Source organism: Oryctolagus cuniculus, chromosome 8 (genome assembly GCF_051225735.1).
Source record: "Oryctolagus cuniculus isolate XC-2025 breed Fujian yellow rabbit chromosome 8, ASM5122573v1, whole genome shotgun sequence".
Lineage (NCBI taxonomy): Eukaryota > Metazoa > Chordata > Mammalia > Lagomorpha > Leporidae > Oryctolagus > Oryctolagus cuniculus.
Window position 1 is genome coordinate 48,785,868 of NC_142874.1, and position 26,202 is coordinate 48,812,069.

General features: G+C 44.0%; 1 protein-coding gene across 13 annotated transcripts in view; it reads right to left on the reverse strand.

Moving 5' to 3' along the window:
* SMAD1 (SMAD family member 1) overlaps positions 1-26,202 on the reverse strand; it is an 86,546-nt gene that overhangs the window by 35,227 nt on the left and 25,117 nt on the right. For 11 of the 13 annotated variants that reach the window (XM_070047474.2, XM_008267390.5, XM_070047471.2 and 8 more), the window contains exon 2: positions 15,945-16,525. In XM_070047474.2, the coding sequence (XP_069903575.1) occupies positions 15,945-16,344 (400 nt within the window). In that variant the 5' untranslated portion in view covers positions 16,345-16,525. Of the gene's footprint in view, positions 1-99; positions 3,899-8,335; positions 8,418-15,944; positions 16,526-26,202 lie in introns of those variants that run through there. The other 2 variants (XM_089302432.1, XM_089302433.1) reach the window with 2 other exon arrangements.

The following is a 26,202-nucleotide window of genomic DNA, read 5'->3' on the forward strand; positions in this document are numbered from 1 at the left end:
AGCTGTACAACTGGAGCTTCCTTTTTCTCGTCATCCCCCCCTTTCACCACTAAAATGCTAAACAGTGTTGGTCCTGAGTCTTGAAGCTTATAGACTTACCTAAGAAAGCTGTGGGCAGGGTCAGCAGAGCCTTAGGCTAGGCCGACAGGAAGAGTCATCCGGTCCAGTTTTGCGGCCAAGCAGGGAAGTAGTGTCATGGATGAAGCACTAGCTTTGGATAAGGACAGCCTAGGGGCTTGGCCATCTGAATAGAGGCAGCAATACGTTCCTCTCTCAGTGTCCATTTCTGGAGAGCAACAAGCCAGGCCCAGCAGCGCTGTGCAGGGGGAGGGGGGAGGGGGGAGCCACACAGCAGTCTTCTCTCTTCCTACGCTGACCCCAGTTTCCTTTCCTTTGCCAAATATTTATTTGCTTAACTTCCACAGAGGGAAGGTGCTATGTTATTTCAGGCTTCAGAAGTTGTCAGAGGTACAAAAAAACTCCAGGGTATAAGCTAAAAACATCAGGAGGGGGAAAAATCCTTCACAGCACACACAAGCAAGTCCAAGGCAGATTTCAGAGTTCCAGAGTTAGAATCGTGTGTGTGCGTATGTGTGTGTGTGTGTGTGTGTGTGTGTTCTGGCTCAAAACAAGCCTCGGAAAAACCTGGAGCGAGGGACGGCAGCGAGGGGCTCTGATCCCCAGCCGGGTCTGTGGACAGCCAGCAAGCTGCAGGTGCAGGGCAGCGCAGGTGCAGAGCCACGCTGCATCCTGGCTGCCAGCGAGGACAGCCCGAGCTCCACAGCAAGGGGTCCGCATCTGCTCTTGTTACTAGAGCTAGTTCCTCGGCTACATCTGGCAGGCTGTCAGAATAAAATTAATGAGGTCCACAGTGGGTCCCTCTGACCAGGCTCTCAAGGGCCTGGGAGCTGCCTGAATGGGTAAGGGGCAACCAGGATGCAATGGCCAGGTTCCTGCGCAGTTGAGGCAGACCCTGGACCTCGAACTGCTGGGCCGCGGCCAGGGAGGCGGAGAGGGCCAAGGGGGCTGGCCTCATCCCCTTCTGTCTCTGGGGACGCAGTGCATGCGCCGCTGGGAGTTTGCGCCATTCCACCAGAGGGGGAAACCGGGAAAACCTCACCCTCGCCCCAAACTGGAAATTCTGCTCACCTGTTTACTGGCCAGCTCACGATTTACTTTCAACATCACTGTTTTTAGTAAAATGGGGATAACAGTAGTTTTCTCAGATTTCCTTTTTATTTAACATTTAGAAAGTTCTTAGATATGCTAAGCATTAACTCAATCCTCAAATCTACTCTGATCCTGGGCACAATCGCTGTCTCCACTTTACAAAAGTGGAAGCTGAGGAATACAGAGATTTAAGGAACTTGTAACTCCTCGAGAATATTCAATAATGGGCAGGCATTTGGCTTTAGCAGTTAAAACACAGCTTGGGACCCGTGCATCTGAACCTGTCAGAGTGCCTGGGTTCCAGTCCCAGCCCTGCTCCCGATTCCAACCTTCCTGCTGGTGTACAGCCTAAGAGGCAGCAGGAGATGACTCAAGTGTTGGGTTCCAGGGAGACCTGGACGGAATTCCCCGCTGTCGTGGGCATTTGGGGAGTGAATGAATGGATGGAAGATCAATCTGTCTCTCTCTGCCTCTCAAATAAAAACTGTAAAAAGTATGTATTATATACACTACTAACAGCAAGTGGAGACAGCATCAAACCTAGGCAGCCTGCCTCCATACTCTAAGCTCCTCATCACCCGGCGGCACCTGTGAGCTTTAAGGAAGCTCCTGGCTCTGGCAAGCACTCAGTAGGGGAGGAGTTATCACGCAGAAAGCAAGTGGCCCACTGCACCTAATCACCTATTACACTGCTGCTGTTTTAAATGACCATTCCCAGGCGTCACACAGACAGCTTTGCTTAATGTATAATTGCAACTGAATTAATTATATTCAGCTCGTTTTGAGTTCAAAATTCGATCCCATTAAATGTAGTCCATACAACCAACCGAACAGACACACTTGTTACCTAATGATGATTGCTGACCAATGGGGGAAAAAAACACACAGGGCCTCCCTCCATCATGAAGCACTCAAGGCGCAGGTGTGGACACGCAGTTTGCAACCATCCACCCGATGCTCACACAGCTGGCGCATGTATGTGGTTGAGATCACACACTCTCCTACTGCAAACGTCGGGCTCCCCCTCTTCATTAAAGAGGAAGCTGATGGGGCGGGGGAACCAGAGTGCAGTGCTGAACAGCCCAGAGTCTGGAGTTAGACTTTAATGTGAATCCCGCCTCTGCAGGTGGCTTGTCCATACCTGCCACAGCTGTGTTCACTATTACACAAGAACATGTGTGACGTGATGAGCATGGTGCCAAGCACACAGCCAGCAACAAAAAAGAGCTGCTCTAACTTCATTGGAGTGATTGCATTAGTTTTCTGACTATTTGCTTGGTGGAAACTTGCTCACACCATAAATTCAGCTTTTAATCTAAGGAAGCTATACTCAGAAGTTATGTTCTTTGTATCACTGTTTCGGCTGCACACTGTTTCAAGACTGCATTAGGGCCTGGAGCCTTTCCACGCACTGTATTTAAGCCTCACCACAGCCCTGGAAAGAAGAGATCATCATTCACCCATCTCATGAGTTAGCAAACACCGATTCATGTCATGTTGGGAAGTGCCACACTTCAGAGCAAGCCTTCCAACCCCAGATTTCCCCCACTGTATTTTAACCTAACATTTTACTAACAAGGAGAATAAGCATCTTCTCTAAGAGGGCTTGCTTGTCCTGATTCTCTCAAGAACTCCGCTCCACACCTACAGCTGGCAACCAGGAGTCTGCTTTGAGCACGAGCCCCAGCCTCCTGCCCGTTTATAAACAGCATTGATTCCCAGTAACCCACCCCAGCCTCCCGCATTGCTTTAGTTCATTTCTGCCCTTAATTATTTTGTTGATCAAACTGTCTCAGATTTGGCCAGGGACAGCCCTTTCAAGTTGATTCCTAGGTCCTTGGGACATGCTCCTATCAGTTTTCTCTATTAAATAACTCGTTTTAAAATAGTAGCTGTCCTGGGGCCAGCATAGTGGCACAGCGGGTTAAGCCACTACCTGCAATGCTGGCATCCCATATAGGTGCCAACTGGAGTCCTGACTGATCCACTTCCAATTCAGCTGTTAATTTGCCTGAGAAAGCAGTGTTAAATAGTCCAAGTGCTTGGGCCCCTGCACCCACAAAGGAGACTCAGACAAAGCTCCTGGCTCCGGACTTCAGCCTGGGCCAGACCCGACAACTGTGACCATTTGGGGAGTGAACCACTGGATGGAAGATCTCTCTCTCTGTAACTTTGCCTTTCAAATAAATCAATCTTTAAAAGATATTTAAAAATCCATTCTCCTTTTCCTTTTCTTTTTAAGATTTACCCACTTATTTGAAAGGCAGAGTTACAGAAAGGGAGAGAAAGAGGGATCTTCCACCTATGCTGGTTCACTCCCCAAATGGCCCCAACAGCCAGGGCTGAGCCAGACGAAAGCCAGGAGCCTGAAACTCCACCTGGTCTCCTCCATGGGTGGCAGCGGCCCAAGCACTTGGACCATCTTTTGCTGCTGTCCCAGGCTCATCAGCAGGGAGTTGAGGTCAGAAGTGGAGCAGCCGGGATTCAAACGGGTGCTCATATGGGATGCCAGTATCGCAGATGGCAGCTTAACCGGCTGCATCGAAACGCCAACTCCTCTTTTTTCCTTTTTAAAAGCTGTAGGTTTTATGTTTCAAAAGCATCTCTCCGTAACTGTTTCCTAACTTGACCATCTCATTTAAATGCCTGTTCAGTATACCACCATACCCTGGGTAAACATTTCAGATACTCGAAGGGAAACATACTGCTGAATCATAAAAAAAAAAAAAAAAGCCCACACAAGGCACACTTGCTTTTATCGTATGTATATTTACTTTTTGTTCACAAACGCTGCTCAAATACCTCTAATAGAACCCCATTCTTCTTCTGCCTACTCTTACTGAAGATGCCAGCCAGGCAAGCAGGCAGGTGGCCAAGGAGTTGGATAAGAAACGCTCCTTTCACTTCCAGAGTGATGAACTAAGAGCAGGAGCATCCCTGGGGAGTTGAGGGAGAACTGCGGCAGGGATACCCGTGCAGTAGCATGTACGTCTGACCGTCCCTCAGTAAGGGCTGCTGAGATCCCAGAGTATGAGCGTACAGTTTAAAGGACTGGGAAGAAATGTGCCAAGCAGCCCTCTGTCAACCTCCGTCTTTCTACGTAATCCACACTGCGTTGTTTCCAGTCTTCAGGTCTTCTAACAAGGGAGCTGCGGTCACTTCTAGTGAAATTAACCCTGGGGCTCATGGCAGTGCTGAAGGTCACAGGATTACAGAAATCCTGTTGAGGGCAGTGATGTCAGGAAAAGTGGAATTACAGCTACGCAGCCAGTTGAGAGCTTATCTCCCCATCTCTCATACCTGTGGAAGAGCTGCTGAGAGGAGCAAAGCCCACACCAAACCCAGAGAGAAGTGGCATCTGCAGCCTTTCTAAGGTCCTAACACCAGCATCAAACCACTACACTAATCCCCAGCCAAGCCAGCAAATAACAGCCTTGGAGGGTTTCAGCTTTACTGCTCTTGAAATCCTCTTAGATTTTAACACGGTTCCCACAGCACCTGTCCTATAACTGCCCCAAATTCAGCTGTGTTCATTAAGTTTTTTTGTTGTTTTTTTTTTTGTTTTTGTTTTTTTTTTTTTGCTTTCCTATTACCTGCCCAAACAAATTTCGTTTCTTCAAATTGCAGGACAGAGGTCTGATGATCTGGCTAGTTCACAGCTATTACTCAATGCTTAGTCTCTTGGAAGAACATTTGCAATTTGAAGTAGAAAATGGCAAAGGATTGGGGACATTCAGCAGAAAGAAATCTCCAGTCTTTTCTCTGAGCCTGTTGTTATCTAGTACCATGGAAGCTAAAAGTCAAACCAAGATGATGAGCTCGAGCCCACACATTTAATTCCTCTCCATTTGGTTACAAGGCTCCTGATGTGCGACTCTCGCTCCCCCACCCACACATTGAACCCCCTCAGACCTTCAAGAAGTTACCGCTGGAGGGTGATCTACATGTGGGAATAATGAGGCAAAAAGTACACCTCCAAAGGCCTGTTCTAACTTCCCCAAAGCCAGCCTTGGAAGTGTTATCCAGGTTTTACTTCCTAATTTAAAATACTGTTTCCACACAACTGCCATCACTTACACACTGCTTTCATTTACTATGGCAAATGCTTTTCCATTGTTTTCAAAACCGCTGTTTTTCTTCAGCCATGTTTTTGGGAGTTCTGTTCTAATAGCTGCTAGCTGGTTGGTGGTCTTCTGCCTTAAGAACTAGTCGTGGTGGACGGAAGAGAGCAGCACCTGAAATCCATCAGGCTGATATACAGCGTCTTCACCTTCCCAGCTAATATTGCAGAGAGAGAGAAAAACAAGATGAACAGGAAGTGGCGGATAAAGGTAGGGAAAGCCTCACGGCCTCTTCCGCATCAGGAACAAGTACCCGGACCTGTATCTCCTCACTTGTACAGCTTTCTTCCTTCGTCCCAAAGTTAGACCCATCTCAGCCCAAACCAAGGCAATCAGAGAAGCATCAGGGCTAGGATTACAAAACACGCACTAACTAGTCAGTCACCCCTCAGTCTTCCCAGGAGGGAGCCCCACCTGCACCCCCACCCCCACACACCTGAGATGTCAAAATCTGTGGATGCATATAACCTACACGTATTCTCCTGCACATTTTAAATCTTCTCTAGATTACTTAGAATACCTACGACAACGTGAGTGTTATGGGAATAGTCATGCTGTACGTTGTATCGAATGACTAGGAAAAAGTCTGTAAGTACAGATGGAAATTTTTTAAATATTTTCAATATGCAGTTGGTACTGGGGCCCTCCAACTGGACACAGTTGCTTATCTATAATACAGAAACTCCTAGAGAACACATATGTGCTAATTTTCCTTGGTCCTGACATTTCACTTTGTTTTCCTTGGTCTAACTGTTGTATTAGTGTCTTTCTATGTTATTGCATCTCTAGCTATCAATGAATTTAAATCCCTGGTATGGTAAAATATACCAGTACATATATAGCCATCTCTGCACCATTACATGGGCTGAAACATTCAACGAATGAATGTGTTAGAATTGAGCGAGTGAGAGGCTGGTGCTGTGGCACAGCTGATAAAGTGCAGTGCCAGCATCCCATATGGGCAGTGGTTCAAGTCCTGGCTGCTCCACTTCCAATCCAGCTCTCTGCTATTGCCTGGGACAGCAGAAGATGGCCCTGCACCCATGTGGGAGACCCAGAAGAGGCTCCTGGATCCTGGCTTCAGATCAGCCCAGCTCCAGCTGTTGCGGCCATTTGGGGAATGAACCAACGAATGGAAGATCTTTCTCCCCACCCCTCTTTCTGCCTTTCTCTAACTCTGCCTTTCAAATAAGTAAATAAATCTTTAAAAAAAAAAAAAGAATTGAGTGAAGTTTTCCAAGGCTCTGCTCAGGTTGGTTTTTTTTTTTTTTTTCCTAAGATTTATTTTTATTTACTTGGAAGGCAGAGTTACAGAGAGACAGAGAGACAGAGAGATCCTCTATCTGCTGGTTCACTCCCCAAATGGCTGCAACAGCTGGGGCTGGGCCAGGCACAAACCAGGAGTTTCTTTTCCTTCTCCCACATGGGTGCAGGGGCCTAAGCATTTGAGCCATCCTCCACTGCTTTTCCCAGGCACAGCAGCAGGGAGCTGACTGGAAGTAGAGCAGCCGGGACTGGAATCAACACCCATATGGGATGCCGGCATAGTGTCTTTTTATGTAGCCACAGATGGCGGCTCAACCTACCAGGCCACAATGCCGGCCCCTATGAGTTAACTGCTTCCTCTGTTCACAGCTCTGCTATTCAGTTTAGCACACAGTACTGAAACCACATGCCAGGCTTTCTTAGGCACCAGTTCCTGAGGAGTCTTACATGTGTTACAAACGTCTGAGTGAATAAAAATTTAGATGTGCATGAACACAAGGTACTAGGGCTTTATTTAACTTCTGTAGTTAATATCTCAAAATCTCCAAAACACCTGTAATGGTATCTCAGGCTTACAAGCTCAATTAGCAGACTCCTGGCTATCACTATACAGATAAACCTGAAGGAAAAGTCAACACTTTGCTCCCTGCCCTGCAAATGTACAAAGTAATACAAGATTCAAAATCATATTTCAACTACACTGAAACCAGATATCACAATACAGTGAAGCAACACATTCTATAAAAATAATCACTTTCACTTTTGTTTTTAAAGTATTTAATTGTATTATTAAATCAATGTCTAATAATCAATATTAAATCTCGACTCTTACTCATCTTATTAATACTACCTGACAAAACTGAGAAGTGCACACAGGTGCCTTCTTTGCATGATGAAATACAACAGCTGCACAAACAGGAGCGTGATGAATTGTGAGCTGGACTGGCTATTTTCATGGGACACCAAAACTCTGATAATTGCAGAGTCACATGTAGTAGTAACAACAGGGAAATCTCACTTATCTTTTACACCACAACCAGGATACAGAGAGGGGCATAGTCAACAGACAGCAGAAATTTCCACCAGTCCAAGGACCCCTCGTTTTGTCCTCTCACGGCCCTGGCTCCTACTCCCCTCCTGACTCCATCCTTCACCTCAACCCTGGTGACAACTGTTCTCCATTTCTGTAATGCTCAGACTTTTCCTTCAAGGTGAAATTGACCAAGCCATGGATTACACAGTGCATGGCACAGAGAGTCAAAACTCTTCTTCAGTCTGCAGGTGAAGGGGATTTTAGGTGCATTTAACTTTAAACAGCTGGCAACCATCAAGCTAAAATGAAAGCACCTGGAAGCAAACTCCAGCGTGTTAAATACCAACATGGAAACCTCAGCATTTCAAGCTCAGGTTTAATACGGACTTCAACTTGATCAAGTTCAAAGTGCAGAAGATAATTTTCAAGAGCTATGTGGGGGGAAAAAAATCAGGCCAAATGGCAGGAAAGCTCCATGCGAGCACTCCCACAGCAGCAGCCAGCCACGGAATGGCCTTCCTGAGACCACAGCCGGACGAGTGAACCACAGTCAGCAAGCATCTGGTAAAGAAAACCTACATTTAATTCAACCACTAATAACAAGTAGCCCCAATGCTGAAGAGCAGAGAAAGTCCCAGTGATCAGTCCACCTGTTACACCAACGGCAGCGTCACTGCCTTCCGAAGCTCCACCAACCGTCTTTCCTGTACGTGTCGACACACTTGCACAGAAAGAAATCCCTCACACTTCTACTTTTCCAGCGCTGGTCAAAGCAGCACCTCTCCACAGCAACAAAAACTCCTTCCTCAGTCACCACTTTGCTGCTGCCAACTATAACGAACGAGAAGTTGTAGTACAGTGTTGCTGTACGTTTCCGTCTCCCCCACGTTTTATTAGTTCGTTTTTATATTATTTTAGTTATGACAAAATACATGGCATAAGCTGCAGAAAAACCACAATTACTCAAATCTATAAACTTATTTTTGATCACACAGGGAGTAAAAGACATGCAAAAGAACAATGATAAAACCAGCACTGGGCCACGTAAGGAAACATGCCTTTCTCCTGTTTCCCTACCCGCTGGGAGACACTTTATCACAACTCATCAGAGTGCTAATCTGCATGAAGTGTCAGAAGGACAGTTCTGGAAAGAGCAAGTCAACCTCACGTCTGCATCAGGACATGCACAATTTAAAGTGCTGAATAATTTAACAGACTCATCATGGGCCTCTCCAAGACCACTGGGCTTGATGACTGCTTTCCAACTTTGGTACGTGACAGAATGCCTGGAGAGCTTCTTAAATTGCTGACCCTAAACAGGATTTGATTAGGTAGGTCTGTGGGAGGAATTTTTTCTTATTTAAAAGACTTACTTTTTATTTGAAAGGCAGAGTTAGAGAGGGAGGGGGAGAGGGGAGAGGGGAGAGGGGAGAGGGGAGAGGGGAGAGGGGAGAGGGGAGAGGGGAGAGGGGAGAGGGGAGAGGGGAGAGGGGAGAGGGGAGAGGGGAGAGGGGAGAGGGGAGAGGGGAGAGGGATCTTTCATTAGCTGGTTCACTCCCCAAATGGCCTCAATGGCTGGAGCTGCACCAATCCAAAACCAGGAGCCAGGAGCTTCTGGGTTTCCCACAAGGGTGCAGGGGCCCAAGGACTTGGGCCATCTTCCACTGCTTTCCCAGGCCACAGCAGAGAGCTGAATCGGAAGTGGAGCAGCTGGAGCTCAAACTGGCACCCATATGGGATGCTGGCACTGCGGGTGGTGGCTGTACCCACTACGCCACAGCGCAGCCTGTGGGAGGGGTTTTTAAGAATTTCTATTTCTATTCATTCATCTATTGGTGGGCACTTGGTTGATTCTCTACCTTGGCTCCTGTGAATAGTGTTGCAATAAACATGCAAGTACAGATATGTCTCTGACATACAGATTTCATTTTATTTGGATGGATACTCGGTAGTAGGATTTTACTGGGTCATATGATAGTTTATTTTCAGCCATTTAGGAAACCTCTGCGCTGTTTTCTAAAACTGCTGTAGTGACTGACATTCCTACCAACGCTGTGCAATGACTTCTTGTTCTTCACATCCTTGCAAGCACCGGTTCCCCTTCATCTTTTTAATCACAGCCATTCTAACAGCTGTGAGTTAATCGCACTGCGGTTTTACTTTACATTTTCCTGATTAGTGATGTTGAACATTTCTGAAATGTAATAACTAGTCAGCCTTAAACAAGGAAATTCTTCTGCTGATGTGTGCCCCGGGGAGGCAGCAGATGATGGCTCAAGCAGTTGAGTCCCTGCCACCCACATAAGACTCAGATGGAGTTCGAGTCTCCAGCCTTCAACCTGGCCCAGCCCCTAAATGTAGTGGGCATTTGGGAAGTGAACCAGTGATAGAAGATCTCTTCCCCCCCCTCGTCCCCGCCTCCCTTTGTCTTTCACATAAAATGAAAATAAATTTTTGTTTTAAAAAAAGAAATTCTGGAGCCGGCGCCGTGGCTCAATAGGCTAATCCTCCACCTTGCGGCGCCGGCACACCGGGTTCTAGTCCCGGTTGGGGCGCCGGATTCTGTCCCGGTTGCCCCTCTTCCAGGCCAGCTCTCTGCTATGGCCAGGGAGTGCAGTGGAGGATGGCCCAGGTGCTTGGGCCCTGCACCCCATGGGAGACCAGGAAAAGCACCTGGCTCCTGGCTCCTGCCAGGATCAGCGCGGTGCGCCGGCTGCAGCGGCGGCCATTGGAGGGTGAACCAACGGCAAAGGAAGACCTTTCTCTCTGTCTCTCTCTCACTGTCCACTCTGCCTGTCAAAAAAAAAAAAAAAAAAAAAAAAAAAAAAAAAAAAAAAAAAAAAGAAATTCTGAGAAACAGTGACTTGATCAGCCCTTGTCCTGACTGTTGATGTACAATTTAATACTGTATCCCTTTTCGTATTTTTTTGTTCTAGTACTATTGGTTGAACTCTGTAATTAACACAATTATTCTTAGGTGTTGAAATTTAACTGAAAAGTGATCCCTGTTAAATATAAGAGTGGGAATAAGAGAGGGAAGAGATGTACAATTTGGGACATGCTCAATCGGACTTGCCCCAAATAGTAGAGTTAGAAACGTGCCAGGGGATTCCAATACAATCCCATCAAAATGGCATGTACCAATGCCATCTCACTAGTCCAAGTGATCAATTTCAGTTCACAATTGATCACACTGATAGGTCTAAGAGTCAAAGGGATCACACCAACAAGACTAGTGTCTGCTAATACTAACTGATAGAAGAAAAAAGGGAGAGAACAATCCAACATGGGAAGCAGGATACACAGCAGACTCAGAGAATGGCAGATGTCTAAATAGCACTCTGGCCTCAGAATCAGCCCTTAAGGCATTCGGATCTGGCTGAAGAGCCCATGAGAGTATTTTAGGCATGGAAAGTCAAGACACTATGGCAAAAACAAACAAACAAACAAAAAAAAAACCCCACAAACCTAAATGAAAGATCTCTGTGAGATCCCAGTGGATAGAACGGGGCCATCAAAAAAGGAGGAACCTTTCTCTGAAGGGAGGAGAGAACTTCCACTTTGACTATGACCCTGTCGAAATAAGATCGAAGTCGAAGTCGCCGAACTCAAAAGGCTTCCATAGCCTTGGAAAATCATGACTAGAGCCTAGGGAGATTACTGATGCCATAAACAAGAGTGTCAAATTGTTAAGTCAACAACAGGAGTCACTTTCTGTGTGGGAGCAAACTGTTGAAATCTTTACTTAATGTATACTAAACTGATCTTCTGTATATTAAGAGAATTGAAAATGAATCTTGATGTGAATGGAAGGGGAGAGGGAGTGGGAAAGGGGAGGGTTGTGGGTGGGAGGGACGGTATGGGGGGGAAGCCATTGTAATCCATAAGCCGTACTTTGGAAATTTATATTCATTAAATAAAAGTTAAAAAACAAAACAAAACAAAACAAAACAACAGGAGTCACCGTGTACTTACTCCTCATGTGGGATCTGTCCTTAATGTGTTGTCCAATGTGAAGTAATGCTATAACTAGTACTGAAACAGTATTTTACACTTTGTGTTTCTGTGTGGGTGCAAACTGATGAAATCTTTACTTAATATATACTAAATCGATCTTCTGTATATAAAGATAATTGAAAATGAATCTTGATGTGAATGGAATGGGAGAGGGAGCGGGAGATGGGAGGGGTGTGAGTGGGAGGGAAGTTATGGGGTGGGGAAGCCAGTGTAATCCATAAACTGTACTTTGGAAATTTATATTTACTAAATAAAAGTTAAAAAAAAATTCTGTCATTTGCAACATGGATAAGTCTAGAGGCTATCACGCTAAGTGAAATAAGCCAGGCACAGAAAGACAAATACTACGTGAGCTCCCTTGTATCTGAAATCTAAAGATGGTGCGCTCACAGGTGTAGAGAGTAGAATGGTGGTTAGGAGAAGCTCAGGGGGTGCGGTGGGTGGGGTAAGGAGAGGCCTCAGCGAGAGGGCACAAGGTTTTCATTAGAAAGGAGCAGTAACTTCTGGTGATCTCTTGCACAGCATGGTGAGTGGAGTTAACACATGCATTTCAAAGTCGCTCCAAGAGCACACTCTGAATGTCCTTACCACAAAGGAATGGTAAGTATGGGAGGAGGTGCACACCTTGACTCCACTGGTTTGATCACTGCACTAGGGCATCGTGTATGGAGACATCACACTGTGCCCCATAAACATATGTCCTCATGGCCGGCCCCTTCTGAATTGGAGGTTCCACATCTGTGGACTCAGTGAACCTCGGGTTACAAATATCTGGAGAAATAAAAATTCTGTGTGTTCTGAACACCCTGTAACTGAATCTTTCTTGTCAGTATTGGAGGATTTCCAAAGCTCATGGAAAAAGGAATTAGAAGATGTGCTTAATTTGGTGCAAAAAATTCTGATGTCCTTGCAGTTTTTTTTATAATACCCATTCTCCACGAACTTTCTGAAGACCCTGTGTACTTAAGAATAAAAAAAAAAAGCCAAATAAACGTGCCTTTTACTTACATTTCCTATAAACTTTGAAGTGTCCAGCTAAACTGATAGAATCATTTAAGCAATATAACTATTCAGATACTATTTACATTCCATTAGGTATTACAAGTAATTTAGAGATCATTTAAAGAGGATATGTATAAGTTACATGCAAATACTATACTACTTAATATAAGGGACTTACGTAGCTCTGATTTTAGTATCCATGGGGGTGTGGGGAGTGGTCCTGGAAATAATGTCCCTTGGATGCCAATTTTTTTCTATCAATTGAAAAAACTAGCCTAAGTGTTAAGGTGCTGGCTGGTATGCCTGCTTCCCACATCAGAATATCTGAGTTCGATTCCAGATTCTGGGTCCTGACTTCAGCTTCCTGAATGTGTACAGTGGGAAGCACCAGGTATGATCAAAGTAACTGGGTTCCTGCCACTCATGCAGGAGACTGGATTGAGTTCTGTGCTTCATTATTTAGAGAGCTGCATTAGTGAACTAGTGGATGAAAGTTACCTGTTCCTCTCTTTGCCTCTCAAATAAATAAAAATTATTTTTAAAAAATGCCTCTACTTTCAGTTTTTATGACATACAGGTCACTTAATTTGTGGGGGTCAGTTTTGCCCCCTGAGTAGTGGAATTAAAGTCTCCCTATGCACCTCTTATGCTGCATATAAAGATTAAAGAAAAAGGATGTGCCTAAATGATCTGGTTAGTACATATGACTCACACATTATACTTCATTCTCCAAAAACGCTTACTTCCATTTTAATTTCCAGCTAAAAGAGGACTATGCATCTCTGTGTTAAGCATTTTTTTTCCAAAGAAAATTTACATTACAGCTGGCATAATAAACAGTGAAGAATGTTTATACTGGAAGGAATGAAGAGAAATTAACACTGCTGTTGGAGAAAATAGTAATTGTACTCCTACCCAAAAGGAATTCTTTAAATGACACAATGAAAACCACTTATCTGGAAATAAACCTAAAAAAGATGTCCAAGAACTGAATGAGAAAAACTTTAAGGTTACTGAACAATGTTATGCCCCAGGGCATAACCATGTCAATCCTCCCCAAAGGGTATCAATGAAAGCCCAACAAATTCCCAGAGGGTTTTTCATGGCATTTGACAAGGTAATCCTGAAGTATATAATCTAAAATCACAAAAAGCATTATGTTGAATGACTATAGCAATTGTACAGGAAATTCTAAATTTCCTCATGTAATAATTTAAAGTACACAAAATAACAGAAGAGATCATCATGGATTCATACATACACAACATTATAAAAACATGAATGAAAATGACAAACATCAAACTCGAAAGAGTGGTTACTGAAGGAAATAGGGTCAGAGGGACACTAACAGGCGGCTCAGTTTATGTGTCATCTTTTATTTATTCCTTCAACTGCGTGGGGGATAAAAAGATGCTTGTTATATTATTCCTTAGTCTTTAAAGTTATTTTGTTTGACTTACATATAATTCAGAAAAATACAGACTGCCCTTTCTATGAAAGCCACAGTAGTATTACATGATCTAGGTCAACCTATTGCCTCCATCAGCCACACCCGAAGTACTTGTTAAAAACAGGGTACCATGATATCCCCAGATCAGGATTTCTGCGGAGGAAGTCATGCAATTCTAACACACAGCCACATTAAGGAACCCTTGTAACCGCAAACTGGTCTCAAGCTGACAATGACATTAAACAACCGAATACCTAATCACTTTCCAATGGATCCAACCATCCAGAATGAGGAGGGAAAAAACAGACAAATTCTAAAACAGTCATCTGTTGGTATCTGGAAGACTGGCTGCAGAGACCCTGCCAATACCAAATCTGCAGATGCTTAAGTCCCTTCTATAAAGTGTCACAGTTTCTGCAAATAACCTAAGCACATCCTATTAAATAACCTAACTCATCCTATTATTACTCAGAATACCTAACAAGATGTAAATGCTATGCAAATAGTTGCTATTGCTTAGGGAATATCAAGAAAAAAAAGTTTGTGATTGTCCAAGACAGATGCAATTTTTTCTAATATTTTCTTTTTTTTTATTTGACAGGTATAGACAGACAGAGAGAGAGACAAAGAGATAGAAAGGTCTTCCTTCCGTTGGTTCACCCCCCAAATGGCCGCTACAGCCGGCACTGCGCTGATCTGAAGCCAGGAGCCAGGTGCTTCTTCCTGGTCTCCCATGCAGGTGCAGGGGCCCAAGCACTTGGGCCATCCTCCACTGCCCTCCCGGGCCACAGCAGAGAGCTGGACTGGAAGAAAAGCAACCAGGACTAGAACCTGGAGCCCATATGGGATGCCAGTGCAATAGGCAGAGGATTAACCAAGTGAGCCACAGCACCGGCCCTCTAATATTTTCAATCTTTAGTTGGTTGAATTCATGGCTGCAGGGCCTACAGCTAGGGAGGGTCAACTGTATACCTTTAATATACGTGCAAAAAGGCCACACTTGTAACAACTAGGAATATCTTACAAAGCAGTAGTATCAAGTGATTCCATAGAAGAACATAATCTCTTCATACCCTCCACAGGGAATACAGAAATTCCACGGCAAAATCCGAGCACACATGATTAAAAAATATCAATCCTTTTTTTAAAAAGATCTCAATTTATGTTCATCTACTTGAAAGGCAGAACACAGGGTGAGGGAGACAGATCTTCCATCTACTGGTTCACTTCCCAAATGCCCACAATAGTCAATACTGGCCAGACCAAACCCAGGAGGCTGAACTCCCATCTGGGTCTCCCATGTGGGTGGCACGTGAGCCATCATCTGCTGCCTTCCAGGATGCATTAGTAGATGCCTTTGCAGGAAGCTGGGTTGCAAGCAGAGGTGCCAGAACTTGAACCAGCATTCTAATATGTGACACAGATGCCCTAAGCAGTGGCTCAACACTCTGTGCCACAACACTGACCCCTAGAAAGTACTCTTCTTAAGTACAAGTGGCACAAGTCACTGGCAGCTGCCTCCATGATGACTTCCCTCCAGCACGCAGAGGGAAATGACACTGGGCTTCTTTTTCTTCCCTTATAATACATTTCACAGCTAAATTTGCTTGCAGAAATGCAGGCAATATGAAACAACAACAAAAATAGAAACAAAACAGCTTATTAAAAAAAGAGAGGTGTTACTACAGCAATCATAATTTTCATGGCCTGCTCCTAATAGAATCAAGCTGTTAAAATGTTGGAAACACTAAAGGGTTCTCTCTCTCTCTCCCACCTGCACACCCACACACCTACTCTCTCTCTCTCCAAATATTTCTAAAACTACGACTAAAACCAAGGGGATTCTTTGGATGCTCTCAGTCACACAGACCAGCTGCTCACTCACCAGGGCTCTCCACTCGCTTGTAGTGGTAGGGATTGATGCAGACCTCCTTCTGCTTGGAACCAAAAGGAAACTCACAGCATTCCAGTGGCTTCAGTTCGTGGTGGCTCTGGAGGTCGGGCCAGCGCCACACCCGGCAGTAGATGACATGGGGCAGCCCCTTCCGGTGGGAGACCTGCAGCCGGCCGTCCAGGGAGCGGGGGATGGTGACACAGCTACTCGGCTGTCCCGGGCAGCTCAAGGCCTTCTCCAGCTCCTCCATGGCGCCCTTCTTCTTCTTCAGTTTTTTCACCAGGGCATCCACAGCTTTCTCTGCCCATTTTTCTTCCTCGTCACCCTGTTTCCACCCGAGAAGTCTCTTCACGGCAGGACTCGTGAAGGAGAACAAACTGGTCACGTTCATAGTGACCACACGGGTCGTCCACTCCTCGGGGCGTGGGGAAGCAGGGAGTCTCCCAACAGAAGGGACGGCAGCAGCGATGTCAGCTTATTTACATAGGCTTCTCTTCAGCGTCGTAGCCTCAAGTCCCGAAAAACAGAAATGACCATTCCTAGTGTTCCGGAAAGCAACCCAAGGCCAGCACCTGGAGAAGAAAGGAGAAAGATCCGTTCAAAATCACAACTACCACGGGGCCAGCGCTGTGGCGTAGTAGGCTAAGCCTCCACCTGCGGCACCAGCATCCCATGTGGGCAGCGGTTCGAGTCCCTGCTGCTCCTCTTCCCATCCAGCTCTCTGCTATGCCCTGGGAAAGCAGTGGAACATGGCCCAAGTGCTTGGGCCCCTGCACCCACGTGGGAGACCCGTTAGGCTGCAGATCGGCTGAGCTCTGCGGCTCCAGCCATTTGAGGAGTGAACCAGTGGATGGAAAACCTTTCTCTCTGTTTCTCTCTGTCTGAACTCTACCTCTGAGATAAATACAATCTTAAAAAAAAAAATCACCACTACCACAATTTATTAATCACTCTGTGTAGCGTCCTATCTTAAGTAGTTAGACGTGCAGAGTCCCTGACTTCCAATGGTTCCACCTGCAGGTTTGACTTTGCCACGGGCTTGCTGGAGCATAACCCACTGTGACGTTGAAGTGCATCCGTATCACAGTATGCTACGGACTGAGCTGCATCCCCCTCTGCCCCATGCATATGTTGAAGCCCCAACCCCAGATATGGCTGTGTTTGGAGACCGAGGCTCCAAGGAAATCACTAAGGTTAACTGAGATCAAAAGGGTGGCGCCCTATGGGACTGGTGGTCCTATAAGACCACCCTCCCACTTCAGCATACCCATGCTCATGCACTGAGCAAAGGCCATGGGGGGACACGGCAGGACGGCGGCCAGGAAGAGCCCTCAGCAGCAACTGCATGTCCAGAACCTTCACCTGGACTTCCAGCCCCCAGAACTGTGAGAACTATGACAGCCACAACAGACCAATCATTGCCATTCTCCTGATTAATAAATGGAGATACCGTTTAAATATATTCACTCTGAGACATGCCAAGGGACACCCTGGTGTGAAAAAGTCCAAGTTCTCAACAGATACCATAATATTTTTTCACAATCACTTATGACCTCTAATAATAAATTTAAAATACATCTCTATCAACAAAACTGAAGATAACAGGTAATAATAAAATTATTAGTCAGAAAGTCTATTTTTTTAAAATACTTATTTGTTTGAAAGTCAGAGTTAGATAGAGAGAGAGAAAATCTTCCATCTGTTAGTTCACTCTCCAGATGACTGCAATGGCCAGGGCTGGACCAGGATGAAGCCAGGAGCCAAGAGCTAGGAGCTTCTTCCAGGTCCTCCACATGGGTTCAGGGGCCCAAGCACTTGGGCCATCTTCTGCTACTTTTCCCAGGCCATTAGCAGGGAGCTGGACTGGAAGTGGAGCAACCGGGACATGCACTGGTACCCATGTGGGATGCCGGTGTCCCAGGTAGTAGCTTTATCTGCTATACTACAATGGTGGCCTCATAACATGTGTTTCATGGTGTGTTACTCAAATATTTCTTATGCTAAATGAAAAGGTAGTTATATTTCTGCTATGTAAATATTGTAACATCTTAGAGTATTTATTCACTAAATAAGCCTATGTCTATGGGCTACAGAGCAAGTTAAACAGTAATTTCCTGATTCTAAAAAACTGCTTTTGGGATAGGTCTGTTGTGTAATGGGTGTCATCTGAGACACTGGCATCCCATACTGGAGAACCTAATTTGAGTTCTGGCTTACTCCACTTCTGATCCTGCTCCCTGCTAATGTGTACCATGGAAGGCAGCAGACCACCTGAGTCCCACCCACCCATGTGGGAGACCTGGATGGAGCTCCAGGCTTCTAGCTTTGACCTGGCCTAGCCCCAGCCCCAGCTATTGTGAGCATTTGGGGAGTGAACCAGTGAGTGGAAAATACCTCTCCCCCACTTTCTGCCTTTCAAACAAATAAAAATAAAAATAAATAAATAAATACAATTTTGTTTTTTACTGATGTGAAAGGAATGAAACCCAAGAACACATACTGTACCAAATTCTTCAATCAAGTTGTCTCAGTCACACCTCCTCTCTATTCTTTACCAGAGGAAAACACAAAAGGTAATAAAGTTGAAGTCCTCTGCCCACCACCTGTGGCTGCAACAGAGGAGCAGGTATCAGAGCAACCTCTTCACAAACAAAGCCCAGCTTTTTAAAGACATCAAAGAGTGACCAAGGCACTCCAGACTTGAGGGGTCATGATCCTGGAGAGAGGGCAAAGGCAGTGAAAAGCGCGCAACATTCTTCACTGCTTTTTCTCTCCAGGTACCTGCCAATGCCTGTGACAAGCAGCAAGAGGCAGTCAAAACTAGCGCACCTTTCAGCAGTCTCACAGTACTAGGGAATCAAAACCAGAGCTGAGAGCCTGCAGACAAAGGGGAGCTCTGCTAAGTACCTTCGTCTTCCAGCTGAGTCTGCTACAGGGAATGCCCTAATGTAGGGGCAAAACTGAAATGGGGCAGTCTGTACAGGTACTGAAACCAGGCCCAGAAGCATCACTTTTTTTGGGGGGGGGGGTGTTATTTCTATTTAAAAGCAGAGCTACAGAGAGAGGGAAAGACAGAAATCTTCCATCTGCTGGTTCACTCCCCAAATGGCTACAATGGTGGGGCCTGGGCCAGGTCAAAGTCAGGATCCAGGAGCTTATTCTGTGCTTCCCAAGTGGGTGCAGGGGCCCAAGCACTTGGGACATCTTTCCACTATTTTCCCAGGCACATTAGCAGGGAGCTAGATAGGAAGTGGAGCAGCTGGGACTTGAACTGCTGCCCATATACGATGCTGGTGTTGCAGGCAGCAGTTTTACCCACTACACCACAGTGCCAGCCCCCAGAATCATCTTAGTCCTAGCCTGGATCAAGGTGATGGGTATCGCTCTCTAACAGCTTGCCAGAAATAAAATAAATACTCATTGGAGGGAGGTAACATCATCCCAAGCCTCTATAATTGTTTACTCACAATATATAGCAATCAATCAAAAGTTACCAAGCATACTAGCAGACAGAACCAAATGACCCAAACAAAACAGAATAGAAACAGAAGCAAGAGGTGATCCAGACAGTGCAGTTACCAAATATAGATGAAAATATTAATGGTCACTGATTAATATATCAAGGAAACAGAAGACTGAGGATTTTAATGAGAATTGGAATCCACAAAAAGTAATGAAATAAAAAGTATTAGAATCAACTTAATAGGAGATTAGTTAGAGTAAAATAAAAGATCAGTGAGCGGAAAGATCAGGAAGAAATGTTCATGCTAAGGTAAACGGGAAAAAGTGGAAAATAAAAGAACTGAAGAGGCATAATGGATACGGTAAAAATGTCCAGCATCATTTAAGAGGATTCTAGTGAGGAGAAAAGACTGAGACAAAGCAGTATTTTTAGATACAGGCCAAGGATTTCCAGAAACTGACAACAGAGAACTAACCATCAATTCATGAAGCCCCACAAACCCCAAGAAGGATAAATACAAAGAAATCTACACATTTCAATGTGTCACATCACAGTAAAATTGCTTAAGATCTAAGACAAAACTCTTCAAAAGGACACTTTACCTTCAAATAAATACAATAGGGTTGACAGCTGACATTTCAACGGAAAATTAGGAGACAATTAAATGACATCTTTAGCATGTCAAATGTAAATACATAGTAACTCTTAAACAGTCTAAAAGATGAAGGTGTGGGTGGAAAACACCATTTATGTAAGTATCAGTTATATGGTACTTTCCAGACACACATTAAGTGAAATGACACAGAAAGGTTGAAAGCAAAGGATAGAAAAAATGTATTACACATACTCTTTCCAAAAAGCTGACGTAGGTACCCATTCAAACAAAACTGACTCTGGAGAAGCATCAGCAAGCATTTAAAAATGTAGGGAAGGGGATATTTCATGTAAAAAGTGTTGACCCACCATGTAGATATCACAATCCCCAAATTTTTATGCAAGTAACAGTCTCAAAACAACTAAAGCAAAAACTAACAATCAAAGCGACAGATAAACCCACAACATTGTTAGATTAATACAGTAACTAAGAAAACAATCAGAAGTCATAGAAATAGATGAGTAACATGTTTAAAAACTTGCTTCAATTCATGTACATAACGCCACATCAAACAAGAGTAAAATACATAAATCTTTGAATTACAAATTCAATATTTACCCAAACTAGCCACATAATGAGCCATAAAGCAAATTTCAACATGTATCAAAGAAGTAAAATTATATATATATCCTTTGATCTTATTAATTCCTAAAAACAAAAATATTCCTATTGAAAAGAATTACACTTTAAAATATGTCAATAAAGAAATTACAATGAAAACAAAAATTAACTAAATAATAAAAATAATCTACCAGAAATTGTGATATGATTCCAGCCATACTTATGAGAGAAATGTGTAGTCCTAAAAGCATGTATTAGAAAAGAAGGGCTAGCATTGTGGCACAGCAGGTTAAGCTGTGGCCTGCAATGCTGGCATCCCATATGGGTCCTGGTTTGAGTCCCAGCTACTGCACTTCTGCTAATGCACCTGGGAAAGCAGCAGAAGATGGCTTAGGTACCTGGGCCCCTGCCACCCACCTGGGAGACCTGGATGGAGTTCCAGGATCCTAGCTTTGGCCTGGCCCAGCCCTGGCCATTGTGATCCTTGGGGAGTGAACTACTGGATGGAAGCTCTCACTCTCTCTCTGTGTAACTCTGCCTTTCAAATAAATAAACAAATCTTTAAAAAAAGAAAAGGAAAAAAGTTAAAGCTAATTTCTATGTATTCATTACCAGAAAAAAAAAGGGGGGGGGAGAAAACTGAATTAAATCCAAAGAAAGTAGAAGAAAATGAGAGCAGCGATTTTCTTTTTAAAAGTATATTAGAGGGGCGACACTGAGGTGTGGTAAAGCTGCCGCCTACAGTGCTGCCATCCCATTTGGGTGCCAGTTCGAGTTCCGACTATTCCACTTCCGATCCAGCTTTCTGCTATGGCCTGGGAAAGTAGTGGAGGATGACCCAGGTCCTTGTGCTCCTGCACCCACATGGGAGACCCAGAGGAAGCTACTGGCTCCTGGCTTCAGATCTGCACAGCTTTGGCCATTGCAGCCATTCGGGGAGTGAACCAGCAGATGGAATACCTCTCTCTCTCCCTCTCCCTTTCTCTCTTTCCCTCCCTCTTCCTCTCTGCCTCTCCTTCTCTCTCTGTAACTCTTTCAAATAAATAAATAAATCTTTAAAAAAAATCATTAAAAAAAAAGTGTATTAGAGGGGACCAATGTTGTGGCTTGGTGGGTTAACCGGCCGCCTGCAGTGCCATCATCCCATATGGATTTTAAGTCCTGGCTGCTCTGCTTCCAATCTAGCTACTTGCCAATGTGCCTGGGAAAGCAGTGAAAGATGGCCCAAATACCTGGGCCCCTGCACTCACATGAGAGATCCAGAAGTCCCTGCTCCTGGCTGTGGCCTGGCCCAGCCCCAGCCACTGCAGCCATTTAAGGAATGAACCATGAACAGATATCTCTCTGCCTCTGCCTCTCCTTCTCTTTGACTTTTGACAAAATCAAAATTGGTTCTTTAAAAATACTAATAAAACTCCTAGGAAAAACGAGCAATAAGGCACAAATTACCACTAACAGGAAAAACACAAGGGGAATCATCACTGATCCTCAAAAATCAAGAAAGATAACAACTGTGGACTGCTGTCGCAGTAAATTATGTGTCTATACCTACACATCTGTCTTTCTCACCACAGGAAAATGACAGAGGAATTCTGTTTGTTTTTTTAAATCTTCGGAGCCTAGCACAGTGCCTAGGCATGTGGCAAATTCTCTGTTTGATGAATGATCTGTTCCTGTGAAGAACTCAGAAGGCCAAGTGTAGACCCTGAACTTTCTACACTAGGATATAGAGAGGTGGTGGTGGTGGTGGTGGTGGTGGTGGTGGTGGTAGCAGCAATAGCAGTAGCAGCATTACCAACTGCTGTTGTTTTAAGTAAAGATTTTCACCCACATTTACTAATTCTTTCAAGGTTGGCATTATTTTCATTTAAGAGAAGGAAAAGACAAAAACAAAACTACATTATTATCAAAAGTCACACTTGGCACCTACTGAGAAGGCAATTTAATTGTCATGCATGTGGATACACACACACACACACACACACACATCCATGCACAAGAAAAAGAGCTTCTTTCTAGTTCTCTAAAAATAATTCATAGGGGGGTTTTATTTCTTCTTGCCCTTTTCTTCTACTCTGAAAACAGCTTTTTAATATTCTAACCAATGGTTTTCAAATAGAGGGGGAGAGGTTATACGAAGATCACTTAAGGTCATTACAAACTCTGATAGGAACCTGTTGGCAGCATGTTGGGGCAAGTGTGTTGGGGAAATGGAATAAGAAACACCATTTCTAGGGTAGAATAGCAGGTAAAGCTGCTGCTTGTGACACTAGCATCCCTTTGGGCACTTGGTTCCAGTCCTGGCTACTCCACTTCAGTCCTGGGAAAATGGCCCAAGTGCTTGGGCCCCTGCACCCACATGGGAAAACCTGGAAGAAGCTCCTGGCTTCGGGATGACCCAGCTTTGGCTGTTGTAGCCATTTGGGGTAGGAAGCAGTTGGAAGATTCTCTCTCTCTTTCCCTCTCTGTAACTATTTCATATAAATAAATCTTTAAAAAAAGAAATAAAAAGAAACACCCTTTCATACCTTTGTTTGAAATACTCCAATTGACGTTAATGCATCAAAGCTATAATGAGTTATGGCTACGGATCCGGCACTGTGCTGGCCGGATGTCCAGTGGCAGGGCTGGTGTGGAGACATCTAACCTGCATGCTGACCCTGGAGCACTGAACCAAAACATCTCATGGGGCCTTAGCCAGAAGGAATGCTGTGGTTGTTCCAAGGTGGACCACAGGCACAGGAATACAAGGCCCAGGTACTGTGCATTTGCTGGGCGGCCATTAGCTAACTAAAAGGGTGATAAATGCCCCAAGGCAAGTACAAACAATGCCAAGGGTAATCAGCCCAACATCCTCCTAAGATTCACACACTGAGATCCTAACCCCAAAGTGATAGTGGTAGAAGAGGGGGCCTTTGGGAGGTAACTCAGGCACAATGGCAGGGGATTAGCATCATACAAGAGGCCCTGAGAGATGTCTTGTGCTGTCCAGCATGGGGGATTGTCCTGAGAAGAGGCTGTCCAAGAGGAAGAGGGCCTTCCCCAGACAACTAACCTGCAGGAGCATGAACCTGAACTTCCCAGCCAGAAAAACTGTAAGAAATCAATTCCTGTTGTTCATAAGCCTCCAGTCTGGAGTTTTGCGAGAGCAGCCCGGACAGATCAAGACAAACAATAATAAAGTGTATGAAAGAAAAGAACCATTAAGTCCAGGGACTTCAGGAAGTTTTTTCAAAGAGGAAATATCAGACAGGCCTTAAAAGATGAGTAGAACTGTGAAACAATGGAGCTTACATTTCGAGTATGCACTACATGCCAGGCCCTGCTCTAAGCCCTTTACATCTGTTAACTACCAACAAACCCTCCGAAGAGAATTCCACCATTTCCCTCATTTTATAGGCAAGAAACTGAGATACACAGAAGGTAAATACCTTGTCCAAAGTCACGTACATAGCAATGATGTGACAAGACTAGGATCTGAACCCACTCTGCCTCGCTTTGGAGCCTGATTCTATAAACCACTTTTCTGCAGTGCTAGTTCTCACAGACACTGGATGGAAAGGTTGTGTTTCAATCTAGTTGGCAATGATGCAAGACTGGTAAAAGTCTGTGGTACGTCTTATGCTGTGGACCAGTGGGAAGTTTGAGATCACAACATCAATGTGATTAGATTTTCGTATTAGAAAGATGGATAAGGCATCGACACAGGCAGGCTTTCCATTACAGAAATGAAAGAAAAATTTAAAAACCTCCCACCTCCCAACACTTGCAAGGGCCAGCTGGGTGGCACATGTCTTGATGCCACTCAGGAAAACTGAAAAGATCACAGCTCTTTCTTTGTACAGACACAGACACAGACAAAACAAAACGCTGGCTGGTGACTCATTTTTGCCCACTTGAGTTAAGCAGTTTTTAAATATACAAGTCAAACAAGTAACCTACCTCACATGAGGAGCCCAAATGAGACCATGATACTACGGCCTTGGCAGGAGAACTGATTTTTTTTTCTGCCCCTTTTTGTACTTCCTGCCTTAGTTTATGTCAAAAGCTAAGTGGCCTTATCAGTTAAAAGTGCAAAATAAAAACATGAGTCAGCAAACAGAGATTTCCTTCCCTCTTGCCCAAATACAAACATTTCACGCTGACGAGAAAGAAAAGCATTTATCTAGGAAGAAAAAATCCACCTCCCAATACCCTTTAAAAATATTAAAATATTTGTTCTAGCAACTTCATCTTTAAAAACTTACTTCAAGGAAATAACTTTCACATGAAAAGAGAAAAAATTTCCACACAAAGATTATATATAATATAATCTTCCACAGAGCATTATATAAAATAAGAAATTTTAAAAAATAAGTAAACTGTATAATCTGTTCAATGGAATATCATGTAGCCCTTAAAAATTATGTTCATAGAAACCATGTAATAACTTGGAAAAACAAAATCTATGTAATAACTTGGCAGAACATAAAATGGTACATACAGCATAAACAACTATATAAATACTCCAAAACATTAACACTGGCCAGTTTTGGAAGATCAGTAATACCTCATTCGTTTCTAAATTTCTAAATGATTCAAACATTCTTTAATGGAAAACTATAACTTCCAAAAAGTCTTCCTAAATAAATATTTGCTAATTACAAAAAAAAAAAAAACACACAAAAAAAATCAACTAATGAGCTCAAGCCACATATACAGTCTACTTAGCAGTCAGGTTGGATTTATGGTGTGATCTGGTTTGGGAAGTAATAAAAATATAGTTTAAAACAGCATTTTGAATTCAGAATTTCTTCCTATGGACTTCAGCCATGGGAATGATTTCTATCAGTACAGCCAGAAGCCATATCAAGAAACTATTCTTATTAACTCCTCTTGAACTGGTTATTTGATTTTGCAACTTACAGCTATTCTTTAATGTTAAATGGAAAAAAGCAAAAAATTCAAAACACTCAACTCCTGTGTACCTTTAACTGTAAAGGAAATCAAATTAGCCACATGCACAACAAGGGGCATTTTTGTTATCTCGGCCTCATCAGAGTAAAGAAACAAGTAATTATCCTAATGGGTGAGCACCAACAAAACGCAGCCTCTGCCACTCAGTACTGTATAGACCCCAGATCCCCACAGGAAGGGAAGTTTCTACTTTGCATCTGAAGATGCCATAAGCGGAGTGTAGCAGGGCAGCTGCCAAATGCTATAAGCCAAGCACCTTAGAGAGAGACCAATCGGACACACAGCCCTGTGCACCAGCTTCAGGCCATGGGCTGCTGTGTAATTCTCGCACGGGCATGGAATTCAGTGGACTAGACAAAATAAATAACGCCACTGAACAGCGAAGGAATAATTACATTATTCAGTAAAACAAACAAAAAATAACAGATTCCAAAAAGAGATGGGGAGAAGAAAAAGCAAAGACTGACAATACCTTAAAAAAGGCAAGTGACAGAAAATAAATGGCCTATTGTCAATGAAGCAAGCGATTTTTTCCCCCAGTTCTTGTTCTTTGGTTCATTACTCTACCTTAACTAATGATTAAAAAATCATGGCCTAGAGATCAAAAGAATTAA